The sequence below is a fragment of the Pangasianodon hypophthalmus genome, chromosome 29, assembly GCF_027358585.1.
Source record: "Pangasianodon hypophthalmus isolate fPanHyp1 chromosome 29, fPanHyp1.pri, whole genome shotgun sequence".
Taxonomy (NCBI): Eukaryota; Metazoa; Chordata; class Actinopteri; order Siluriformes; family Pangasiidae; genus Pangasianodon; species Pangasianodon hypophthalmus.
Genome location: NC_069738.1, coordinates 4858837 through 4872552, shown reverse-complemented (window position 1 = coordinate 4872552; position 13716 = coordinate 4858837). Strand labels below are relative to the sequence as shown.

Below are 13716 nucleotides of genomic sequence, written 5' to 3'. Positions count from 1 at the left end.
GAGTCTCCAGTGTCAGTGCTTTCTAACAGTCAGAGGTAAAGCTGTAAGTGGACGTTTTTTGACACGGGAAAGTCTTCAGGATGGTGGGATTTATGCTTGGTGAGGGAACGACTGTTTATTGCTGCTGTAATGTAAGTGATAACAGGAAATAACTTGTTTCATGAACATTCCACAACATTCAATGTAACTATAAATGGATAATAATTCATGAAAAAATTTAATTGTTGGCAAATTGCTTTGGTAAAAGAGGAATAAAACACTTCAGGATTTGCTGTTACTGGAAAAATAATCAACATCAGGTGGTAACAGTAACTCACTCACAGTAAAGTTTTGTGCTGTGAGTGAGTGAGTGGGAGAGAGAGAGAGAGAGAGTGAGAGAAAGAGAGAGATGAGTACAGTGAGTACAGTGTTTTAGTGTCCAGTTAGGAAGTTGAGGTTTGAGAGAAATAGAGCGTGCAGAGTGCATCGAGTGTCAGAGAAAGAGATGAGTGAAAGAGTGTGTGTGTGTGTGTGTGTCACGGGTAATCTGTGCCCGTGGCAGGTTCCTCTCTCTATATCGCTGAGCTTTTGTTGTTGCTCCTGTCAGAGCGGGGAGAGGCCGATGGAGGCCTGCGCAGACCTGATAAGGAAAAAGAGGATTCAGCAGGAGAAAGAGTGAAAGAGAGAGAAGGAGAGACAGAGAGAGAGACAGAAAGAGAGAGACAGAGGAGTGCTCTCTCTCTTTCTCTTCTCTCTCTCTCCCGCTCCCTCTGTGCCTATACAGTGGTGTAACCCACACACACACACACACACACACACAAACATTCTGTTCAGGTCAAAATGACCCATTTTGATTTTTTTACTTTTTATGTTTCATTCTCTATGTTTTATTGTTTTCTTTAAAATCACACACACACACACACACACACACACACACCTGCTGTGGACAGAAGAGTCTGTAAAGGAGATTATTAGTGATTTAAGGTGGACCAGAATGCTGTTGTGCTGAATATCAGTGTGGCTGTGAGTCGGCTGTAGGTTGTAACATTGTGGGTTTTTTTAACGTGTAAACATTATGCAGGTTCACTGCTAAGAAACCGTCACATTTAACAGAGACAAAAGCCCTGTTCAGAGCTTCAGACTCAGATTTTAAGCCACACACAGATCACTGAAATTCTTTCTCTGCCTGTTTCAGGAAGCAGTGTGATGTTGGTGATAGTGAAGGTACAATGTGGCTAAAGATCAGAGCTCACACTTCACCTTCTGCTCTCTCAGAGATTCCCAAAATCCCCAAAGGGACGAGACGGGATGAGAGAGCTCACTAACAGTGTGGTCATTCAGAGAGACGTGCACACACACACACACACACACACACACTTTTTTATTTAATCATTTATCAATGACTAATACATTTTATCAATGGATTGAAAAGTTTACAAAGGTAATAAACAAGCATTCATTCTTTATGAAAGGAATAAAACATGATGTCATGCTGTTGTAGGAAAATAATCAACGCTGAGGCGGCGTAATGAAGCAGAGTTACTGTTACTGCCCCAAAGTTGGTTATTTTCTAAGTTTGCTCCTGTTGTCACTTATGTTTTGGCAGCTGTGAACAGTCATTCCCTCGCCACATCTCGACAAAAAGACCCAGCCTGTCATGTTACTGAGCAACTGCAAAGCGTAAACTCCTCCATCCTGAGGACTTACACGTGTTTAAAACCATGTCGGAAAGTTACAGCGTAACTTTTCACAATTACAAAGCACTGACACCGGAGACTCCTTCCATAAATGTTAAATAAACGTCTCCTCACAAAAACTTTGCCACATGTGAAGAACGAGAGCATTAACATAAAGCTGTGATTTGCAGCTGCACTACTGTCAGAGCTGCTGTTATAGAGAATTAATCAACACCTTCTGACCAATCAGAACCCAGAACTCAACACTGTGGTATAAGGAAAGTTACGATATTACTTATATTACTTCAAGTTTAGGACATGAGACTTGTCTGTCTTTACTCATGACTTAAGTACTTGTTCCCTCGTCTGGTTTCAGGTACCGTTGGTTCTGACTGGAGGTCCACGATGGCTGATGAATGTGACGTGGGTCAGCGCAGAGGACTCAAAGAATAACTGTGTGGTTTACAGTAAAGGTAAACGTCATTTACTTAACCATTTCCTTCTTGGCTTCTTACACAACTGCTTCGGTAGCAGATATGTTTCCATACACATCTTAACTGAATTTCCAAAAAAGTCTACAGAAGTAATTGCAAAAGAATTTATGTTGTGTTGTTTCCATCAATTCCGGCCTTGTTTACATGTAAGAGTGTAACCTGATGGATCCAGAACATCTCAGTAACCGTCAGTCACAGCGAAGGAGGCGTGGCCTCTGCCTCTGTACCTGTCAGTCAGAGTGAAGCAGGTGTGTCAGTTACTTACAGTTAAGGAGGTGGAGGTGTGGCCTCTGTGTCTGTCACTTACATTTAAGGAGGTGTGGCCTCTGTGTCTGTCACTTACATTTAAGGAGGTGTGGCCTCTGTGTCTGTCACTTACAGTGAAGTAGGTGTGGTCTCAGGGTCTCAGTCCCAGTAAAGGAGGTGTGGCCTCTGCCTCTCAGCCTGTCAGTTAAAGTGAAAGAAGGTGTGGTCTCTGTGTCATTCCTAGTATAGGAGGTTTGCTCTCTGGTTCTAGCAGTCAAAGTGAAAGAGGCGTGGCCTTTATGTCATTCCCACTGAAGTAGGTGTGGCCTCTGTGTCTCATTACCAGCAAAGGAGGTATGGCCTCAGCCTCTGTACCTGTCAGTCAGAGTGACGGAGGTATGGCCTCTGTACTCGTCAGTCAAAGTGAAGGAGGTGTGGCCTCTGTACTCGTCAGTCAAAGTGAAGGAGGTGTGGCCTCTGTACTCGTCAGTCAAAGTGAAGGAGGTGTGGCCTCTGTACTCGTCAGTCAAAGTGAAGGAGGTGTGGCCTCTGTGTCTCATTACCAGCAAAAGAGGTATGGCCTCAGCTTCTGTACCTGTCAGTCAAAGTGAAGGAGGTGTGGCCTCTGTATCTGTCAGTCAAAGTGAAGGAGGTGTGGCCTCTGTGTCTCATTACCAGCAAAAGAGGTATGGCCTCAGCTTCTGTACCTGTCAGTCAAAGTGAAGGAGGTGTGGCCTCTGTATCTGTCAGTCAAAGTGAAGGAGGTGTGGCCTCTGCACCATCTCAGACAAGTTTTTTTTACATTTCAGACGACCACAAATGCTTTTAAGGAACAAATTTATTTATCTGTTCTTAAAATTTTTTCTGTGAACAAATTTAAAACACAGCTTTATTATCTGACTCCTCCCTGCTGAACTCATGGTTTCATTGAGCATGAAGATAACTCTATCATCCTCTCTTTTCTTCCCGACTGTAAAAATGATATTTCTCCTAAACTCCCTGACTCCAGTGGCCCCAGTGGCTTAGTGGATTAATCTCTTCATGGAACACGTGTACGTTTGCATAGAGAACATCTCCAGTGTAGCGCAAAAGGACCAGAGGAAATAAGAGATTTAAGAGCTGTTATCACTCTTAATCGGAGAGCAGAGAGACAGCAGGGGAGAATAATAGCCAAACATCTCCAGCAATGTCATACTTCATTATCAGCGCAGTCGAACAGCAGCGTGCCTGCGAGGAGTCAGCGAGCAGCGCCGTCATCGTGTTTTAATTAAAAGCCATCGCACTGAACTGAAGGGAGCTGAATGGGGAGTCGTTAAGGAATCAACGGAGGACAGAAAGGAAACTTAGCAGTTGAGGAACTTGTCATGTTACAGAGAAACCGCAGAGTGTCCTGAAGGTGTCGGAAAACTTTAAGTTGCAGCTTTACCTGTTACAAAGCACTGACACTGGAGACTCCTTCCAAAAACATCTCCTTGTAGAAGACTAAAGTAAAAAAGCCATGATACCGCAAAATCTCATTATAGTGTACTGTGACATAATTTATCACAGTATGGATATTATAACATATCATTATAGAAGTCATTATATACAATGCTGAGCCCGAATTGTAGGTATTACCCATAATGCAGTGTGAGCATAAGTAACTGATAACAGAAAAATGGCTGACATATTGTAATATACAATTAATTGTGTAATGTAATAAAGCATAATAACTTTCTAGGTCATTTGTGTCATATAGCTGCAAGTCATTTGGGTTTATTAAAAAATAGGCTACAATACTAGAAAGTGCATGCGTGGTAAAAGCAGAGGATATAAGGATATAATAAGATGGTTAAGCGTGTGTTTTATACCTGCTCTCAATCCAGTCGGAGTGATTTCGTCTTATCTTGAGTGACTGTCACACTGGAAGTGTCAGGTGCAGGGAGGAGGGAATATGTGAGATTACGGAGCTGCCGGATGCTACGAGGTGTCGTAAATCCCAGTTTGATCAGGGCAGATGAAGGGATGAGGAGGTGACGAGGCTTAAAGGGCTGAAGCTTCACTTCTTTCTGGTCATTAGGTAGTGTAGACCTCATCATCTGGGCCCGGATTCATCATCTTTCTCTCTATCTGTCACTCCACCCAGCACATACCCTCACTTCCTGTCTGTCTGACAGACTGCTAGCTGGGAGAGTTCATGGCCGTGTGTAACTGTAATGAGACACATATGTATCCCAAACTCTAATGACTGAACGAAGGGTTTATATTAGAGCTTAGTGTAGCAAGGGGCAGTCTTTTTATACAGCAAGCGTAGATATTGAGTTACAAAGAAAGATTTTTTTGAAAAGACAGTATCATATTTAACTATAATGACATAATGTAACTATAAATGGATAAAATGGATCCATGAGAATCTATAACAAAGTTTGTACTAAAAAAATAGGATGCCTAAGACCCTATATATATATATATATATATATATATATATATATATATATATATATATATATATATATATATATATATATATATATATAGGCGGAGCTAAAACGGCAGTGAGGCAAACAGAAAGTAAATAAAAGAGGATAATAAATAACATTAATTCTTCATGATGTACTGCTGACTTCCTTTTTGCCTTGGTTGTGGCTTTTCCACTCCTCATTCTGCACACATACTAACTTTTCTTTCCCCTGGAACATTTTTTTTATTACTTACTCCCCCAGAAATAAAAACATTTTCAGGGAAATAGGACTGGAATATTATCCGCATGCTGGAGGAACTTCTGTTTGATAGACAAATTTGGTGGAGAAGTTTAATTGAGTTTTTTTTTCCCTGAAACCAATCGAGAGCAGTGCTGGAAGCTAGCGTATAATCCTCTCCCTGCAGAAACGCCCGCTCGAGGGGCATCGCTCCCTTCCTCCTTCCTCGCTCTCTTCTTCTATCCCATTACCTGGAAAAAAGAGAGCATCCTGAGCCGTGATTCTGTATATGCGGAGATTAAAAAAAGTGAAAGAAATTGTTTTGGACTGATGTCACCAACAAACTAGTGGACTAAAGACGTTCTCACTAATGCTTTGTATGAAAATAATCAAATCACTATAAATGTGAAGGACTGAGCCGAGGGACGATCTGTTAGTCCAGATAATAATGTGATTTGCATGGAGTGTCATTCACGGAGTGAAATCCTTCACTGAGGCTGTGCGATTATTTATGAAATGAATGCTGGGAAAGATGATGTTCTCTCACACACTGTCTACATCATCATCATCATTATCCATAGCCTTCTATCTGATCTTTTATTTTCTTCTCCGTATGCCAAATTTGACATCTCAGCCAAACGAGACACTTATTTTTCCACAATATTTACATTTTTTTTTTAGTGAATGTCCTGTTCCCTTTTCACCTCTGAACAAACCCTAAAACATAGGAAGAGCTTTTGGAGCTCCAGGTCATTAAGACTAAGATTAGCTACAGATATTGTACACTGGCGTTTTTCAATTCAAAATCAATTCTTTTGTATTTGTATAGCACTGGTAACTATTGACACTGGTCCTTATTTATTAATCTTTAAGGAAATTTGTGTGGAAATGTTTTCAATTTGTGTGGAAATGTTTTCATTGTGTGGAAATGTTTTGTGTAAATGTTATCAGCAACACCACCAAACTGAAAATTTCCACCAGATTTAAAAAAGTTTAGCTGATTTTCTTTGAACTCATGTGTGTACACGTGTTCACTGCACAGCCCTAAAACTCCATAAAATGCAAAGCTTACACAGAGCTGAAAACGACAGAATGATGCCTAAACAGTGAAAGAGCGCCTCCTAATTATTTACCAGTAATTCAATTTTAAGAATTCAAGAAAAATCAGTCAACCTCGGAGGCGTGAACTATGCACATGTGATTTGCGTAATCTGAATCCAAAAAAAACGACTTAAGCAGCTCCATAACCTGAACCTGAGTACACATAACTTTCCCCACATAAACACTGACTTAACATTTAGACTTAAAAAGTAAATGTGAAAGATGCTGAAGTCGACTGAAGTGGGAAGTGGGAATTACATCGTTTTCACCTCCGTGTTCTTACTGACTGTGATGAGTGATGTATATTTACCTCAAAACAGAGAAGCAGAGAGTCCTGGGGTGAGCAGCGGAAAGTCTTTATGATTACAGCAGCAGTTCTTCAGTATAGTTTAATAAACACTACAGTTGTGCTGTAATAAAATCTGAAGAGACGGCCTGAGTGTAATGAACACAAGACAACGGTGGGGATGTGTGAGGGATGGAGGGAGGAAGGAGGGGGCGAGTCTGTCTATCTTAAGCAAAACTGGCTCACTTCTCTCCATATTCATATTCTCCAGCAGCTGTTATCGCTTAAAAGGCTTTCTAATTACAACAACAAGACAAAAAAAACTTCTGGATGCAGTCCAGACTCGCTAAATGATAAAATAAGCCTTCATTCTCTCTCTCTCTTTCTTTCTCTCTCTCCCTCTCTTAATCTCCACAAAGCACCTTGGAGTCTGTTCACCCAAATACATGCCAATGAACGAGGGAAGTGCCATTCGGAGATGCAGGTGTCACGCTCGATAAGAAACTTCTGGATTTTTAAAAAGCTGTGGCTAATGTGGGTGAAACCACAGGCAGGATTGTTTTTGGCTTGATAACATTCCTCGCGCGTGCGGAAACGCCAAATTCCATCGTTTAATAAACAGCCCGGGACTCATTTCATTAAGACGAGCTCGGGAGGAGGGGGAGGGGGTTCGACTTGGCCATGCAGTGGTGTGTGTGTGTGTGTGTGTGTGTGTGTGTGTGTGAGCATTCTTCCTCATTTCTTCCTTTCAAAGTCTTTGCAGTAGAGCCTCTGATGTGCTGACATATCAATCAAAAAGCTTATCAGCGAATGGCAATCAAGGTCAAAGGTCTTAGCAGTCAAACAGCTTATAGAGGCAGAGAGAGAGAGAGAGAGAGAGAGAGAGAGGGATATACATGGACAGAGAGAGATGCAAGAAAAAAAACAGAAAGAGAATAGAGGGAGAGAAGGTAAAATAGAGAAAAAGGAGGGAGTGAGAAAGAGATTGAAGAACAGATAAAAAGCAGGAAAAATATTAACTAAAAAGTGTAAAATAGAGAAATATTGAGAGATGGAAGAAGAGCGAGGAGGACAACTGAGACTGATTTGTGAAGGAAGAAGTGATAATATGAAAACAGAAAAAAACAAATAAAAATTAGACACAGAGAAATGAATCTGAGGAGAGAGAGAGAGAGTGAAAGACATGGAGAGAAAGATTCAGAGAGAAAAGGAAAAAAGAGGAAAAGTGGATGGAGGGATCAGACTTGTCAATCAAAGAGAGCTTAGTTCACTCATCCAGTAAAGTCTCACTCTTCAGGTTCTTGCTTCTTGGGAAAAAAAAAAAAAAACCTCAAATCTCAAAAAGGAAAAATCTAAAATGAAAGGCATTTTTTCCAGTTTGAGAGCGAGGGTGTGGTTTCAGGTTCAGACATCACACCGCACTGCCCTTCATCAACTTCCTGTCCCTGACAGATGACTGGCCGAGCCTCACAGAGAGAGTGTGTGATTGATGTAGTGCGCATCAGTAGGACACAGGTGTGAGGGGCAGATGGGGCAGATGGTGCAGGTCTTTGATTTATGGGGTGAAGCCGCTGTGTGTTTGCTGTGTTGGGAATCTTAGTAATGCATTCAGTGAGCACATGCTGTAGCCTGATGTATAGAAAGATGGATGTATAATATATTAACTAATTATACACAGTATGTACATACACTAGCACTTACAGCCGAAGGCAAAGTTATAGTTTTGAAATGGAAAAAAAGGGGTATTTATTTGGGGTATTTATTTGGGGTATTATACCAAAGTACATTTGAATTCTGGATTCTGATTGGTCAGAAGGTGTTGATTAATTTTCTATAACAGCATGGTGGACGTGCTACATAATCTAGGCCTAATAATCAACAGATTTGAAAAATGTGCTGTTATTAAGGACAGAAAAGGTGTAATCAGTGATATGTTGATGTTAAGGAGACATTTACTGAACATTTATGGAAGGAGTCTCCAGTGTCAGTGCTTTGTAATAGTCAGAACAGACGAGTTTACACTTTGCAGTTGCTCTGTAACATGAAAAGCTGCGTTTTTTTGTTTTTTTTTGTCTGATTAACTTCAAGAGATTAAAAAAAAAGCAGTTTGTGAGGGAACGACTGTTTATAGCTGCTATAACATACGTGAGAACAGGAAGTGACTTGTTTTGTGAACGTTTCACAACATCATCATGTAAACATAATGTGGCATTCTGCAATAAATTAAACATGATATAATTATTTGAATAAGGAATTGATTATTCAATACCATGTGGTGTTTTGTTGTAGGATAGAAAAAGGCGAAATTGTTTGCTGTTTGTTAAATCCTAGCTTGAACCTGTGCCAGTAATGGAGGTGTGTTCAATGGATTAAAAACAACAAATGTTTCCATAAAGGAAATATGTTTTAGCGAGTTTAGTAGCACTGGATACAGACAAGAAGTACATTTTTGTTCCTGAAAAAGGGTTATAAGTAATTATTTCTGAAGAGCCGTAATTGGTTTTAGCGTGGAGAATGAAAGTGTTTCTGATGTCTTGGAAATGTTCTCCTTTCTGTTGATTCACGGGAATAAAATGTAGATGTACATAAACTGAATAAACTAGTTTCACTACATGTGTCAGATGCTACAATATATTTGTTTTTATACATTTACCTTTTTTTTGCACATACTGATCTTAGCAGATCTTCAGTATTTAAAGTTCAGTTTAATTTCCCAGAAAGCCGATCGGTGTGTATGATTTCGTGAAAACGATCCATAAGGATGAGACCGAACCGGAGCTCTGTCGATGAGGAGGAGACGAACGTGCAGGTGCTTGGAGAGCTAATCATTAGAGTACAAGACGAGATAACGACCCTCTAAATTCGCATCAGCAACACTACATTACTTTCTTTAGTATTCAATAGCAGATTTAGCAAGAAGTCCAAATTGTTTGGGATTAAAGAATGAATTAATATTGTGTGGTTTTTTTTTCATATTTTCATAATATAGCAAAGAGATGGCCATCTTGTGGTTAAAAGCATGATCAGCTGCAGAGATAGTACAAAATAACAACAACAAAACCTCATCATCATCATCATCATCATCATCATCATCTCCCACAAATGCAGAGCCAGTTTTTAGCCTCTTTTTTTTGGCAGTCACATAAATGCTGCAAAGTTTTCACTTTTGTTTTTTACTCACTGCCATGATTTTAATCAGTAGATGAATCAAGCAGAGACTGTAAAGCATAAATCATACATGTTCATGATAACTCATTAAATTTTGCATTTATTTTTTTTTCCAGAATGCTAAATAATAAAATAAATAGTCACTAAATCTTTTAGAGGCTAAAATCAAAATGTATGAAATTAATTGAAAGGAAATACAGTAGATTTTAGTTCAACTAAGATGATAAGCAAATCTGCACTTGTCCTCAAAAATGTTTTTGGTGTTTCAAAATCAAAAATTTCAGTAATGTTTTTTTTTTTGAAGTGAAAATCTGAGAAAATACTTTATTCACACTGAAGGCTTATATATAAGGAACATGGACTAAGGCTTAAACAAATCCTGTGTAAAGACCATTCTAGAAGTTTCCATGACCAAATAATTTAACCTTTACTCTGCTATTGTACTGTTACAGTTGTGAGTTGTGTGCAAAAGTTTGCATCCCTAGTGTTTTTTAAATGGAGGTTATTGTACATCTATTAAACAATTAATCAAAAACAAGCCAACAGAAAAATATTCCTTGATCCTCTCAGACCCAGGATCAGTCTTCATGATGGTTACACTTTCTGGTTTCTCAGTAACAAGTTGCACATTTTTTATTTTAATTAACTTCAAGAAAGATAAAAGGACAGGATGAGGACGGAACGACTGTTTATATTTGCTATAACATAGAGGAATAATGTAACTAAATGTAAGTAAAAACTGATAAAAACATATGACACGTCGTTCTTCACTTCATAAAAAATAGTAATCGTTACGACATGGCTGTGGTATAAGTGGAATAAAACACTCGAGGGCATGCTGTTATAGGAAAATAATCAACTGCAGGGTAGTAACAGTAACTCCTTATTTTCAGATTAACAGCAAACTCCGAGTGGTTTATTGTTTACATGCGAGTTGCTGTCATTATATTATCTCCTTTGATCAGTCTATGTGACCTCTTCTCTGATTTTACGAAAGTGTTTAATATGGATAGTGTATAATATGGATATGGACAGTCAGAAACTTGTTTTTTTTTTTCCCAAATCATGAGGCAGCATCTGTTCATCAAATCACAGAGGTGTCTAAAAGTATTTACAAGTATCAGATCATCACGGTTGGTCAACAAACAGTAAGTAATTTCCTCAGTGGAGGATGGAGAGAAACACACACATTGCCAATCTGGATGGAAATAAAATTGGAGAGGAGCAGCTTCAAATGCTGGAATTATTCTTAAAGTCCTTGCTGAAATATCGTAATTACGAGGTGAGCACACTTAGATGCCACAACACTGTCGTAATTACAACTCATAACAAAAAGTCATGGTGGCTACCAATAAGAATGTGATGTTTACAGCACACGGTAAGATTTAAGTGTTAATTTGGTATGTTAACTGTTCAGTTCTTCATTTTCTTTCAGTAAGAGAAAATAAACTTCATGCAATTGATGATACGAAATTTTTTTTTTAAAAATTTGGTGCCATCCATTTTTTCCCTCATGCTGTCCAATTTCACAACCAAAACCACTTGAACACACACCATGTCGTAATCACAACCTCTGAACTTGTATTCATGAGCTTTCAAGTTGGACCTGAAGGCCATGTATATTTTTTGTTGGCTTCATTTCTATCATAGTGTGTAGACTAATATTATTCTTCCCTGAGATAACGAGAAGACAGCCTGGCCACGATAAAACAAATGTTAAAGTTGCTTTGCTACGCAGTGAACATTTCCAATTCTGAGCATATTACCCAAAGCAGAACACAAACCCAGTCCAGGTCACTCTTTTTTAATTGTTTGACACGTTGTCAGAGCACAAACGCGTCTTTGAACAGCAGCAGCACACGAGCTTCATTTTCATTGTCCAACAGCCTAATTAGCGTGTGTCCTAATTCCAGCGTTTAGAGGCGGTGTATCATGGTTCAGCTTGTTATCTCGCCTTCCAGACTTTTGTAAATAGTCATATTTTAAAACTTTAATCCCCTTAATGGAAGATGAAGGCAGACAGAGAGCCTGTCATTTACTGAGATAAATGTTATCTCAGCCACAAAGCGCTCTTCTTCCCTTTTTTGCCACGCTAATGAGTTTGTTCTTAAGGACTCCTGTGGAATGTTTCATCCGCGGCACCTCAATTAGATAACGCCGCGCTTCTATCCAAGATGTCCGTTCCCTTTTTTCTTGAGGACGGACAAAAACAACACACTGTATCGTCCCTTTGCTTGTTTTCTCATCGCTTCAAAGACAAGCGAGCATGTAGACTATGAGCTCGGAGCGGTGCACTGCGTGTGTCTTCACAAAAGACGCAGGGATCTTACTATTGTTACGTGTGTTATTTACCAACTCACACATTAAAGGCAAACTTTACCTTATAATTTACCTCAGGAACTTCGGTTGGGAGATATATACACATAAACAGCCTTCTAAATAGACACATTCAGCTATGAAATATTATAATGTTAATATAAAAAAAAGAGCTTGGATTTGGTAAGAATGTGAAATTTTATTTAATATAATATTACGATTACCATCAAACTTGTTTCTCACTTTCTCACATGCTTTTAGCTTAAAGTGTGGTTATTTTTATGATAAATGTTTAGTCCACAATAATCTCTCAGTTTCACAAGTATGTATTATGTGCAGTATGCTAAAAACGAGCTTGATGAGGATCGTTTCCTTCTAATTTTGATATTTATCAGATTTGACATTCTGCTATAGTCATTCACCAAAATCACTGAAATTTTAAGTGCAGAATTAAGTACATGGAGCTATGTTCAGAGTCGGTGACTCAAGTTTAAAAGTTACATCAATATTCACATGGGGAATGTTATGTGTATTCAGTGTGGGGTTACACACCTGCTTAAGTCAGGAGACTCTCCATTCAGATAATGCAAATCACTGAGGCTGCCAGATTTTTCTTGAGGGGGTTTTCAGCAGCATTTAAACCACCATTTTTTAACACAACCACTTGGCTTCCACTCTTGTTATTCAGCAGCCTGTAAAATAGCACTTGATCCAGCACATCCTAATATTTGCCATTTTTTAATACACTTACTGAATTTAATACATTTTTTATGTCAAGTGGTTGCACGAATTTAATTTGTCTACATGCAGATGGATATTTGTAGTAACACTTACTCATCGTTTTACTCAAAGCTTAATTATATCAAGTAGAGTTTACTTCAAGTGAGTAATTCCACTTTACTCTCAGGAGTAAAGTTACCTAGATGTGTTACACTAAAAATTAGTCAGTAAAATTGACTTAAAAAAATTGGCAACATTTTGCATTTGCTTTTATTTTTAGGTAAAATTAATATTGTGTTAATTTACTTAATTTAAATGTTTTTAATGGATATTATATTCCTCTTTTAATTCATAGTTTTGATTTGTTGAATGAATAAAGTAATGGCATTTTTGGGGTAATTTTATATGCCCCCCTGTAGAGAAAATGTGCCTGTGGTTTGAAGGATAAGCTGACCCAGCAATCAATTGCTATACTTACAGCTTCCTTTTAGTGCTGTTCATAATATTTCCATAAAAATTAAGTCCTTGAGATACTGTACAGTGATTATATTAATTCATTAATAGAGTAATTTTTATGTATTTATTATTATCAAATGGCATTTCATAGTTTTTTGAGTGCATTTACAGACCAAAACATCAATATTAGCATGACATATTGTCCTTACATCAGTGACCAGTTGTCAAATAAACATTTTGCTGAATCACTTATACTCAAATCTTCCGTATGTATTACACACTGTTGTGTTACACTCATCCAGTCAGGCTGTAGTTCTGTATAATCAGGTTATGTGTATGTGGTGTGGTCTGTTTGCTTTGTGTGTTTATGTACATTGTGTGTATATGCGAATATATTTGTGATTTTCATAGGAGGACATGTGTGGTGCTCGACCACGAGAAGTGTTATTGAGGGAGAAGAACTCGCAGTGTGTGTGGTGGATGTTTCCTCAAGACTATCGTCCATCCAGCTCCTTCCTCAACAAGCCGCCATGGCGTCCATTCTCCCCAACGCTATCATCAACAGTGAGTGTGGCTTTATCAGGGACAGACAAAGA

General features: G+C 38.7%; 1 protein-coding gene across 1 annotated transcript in view; it reads left to right on the top strand.

Moving 5' to 3' along the window:
- The window catches only part of zfpm2b (zinc finger protein, FOG family member 2b), a 37955-nt gene that overhangs the window by 19575 nt on the left and 4664 nt on the right, over positions 1 to 13716 (top strand). The window contains exons 5-6 of the mRNA XM_026942398.3: positions 2032 to 2128; positions 13532 to 13684. Coding sequence (XP_026798199.3) covers positions 2032 to 2128; positions 13532 to 13684 — 250 coding nt within the window. The remainder of the gene's footprint in view (positions 1 to 2031; positions 2129 to 13531; positions 13685 to 13716) is intronic.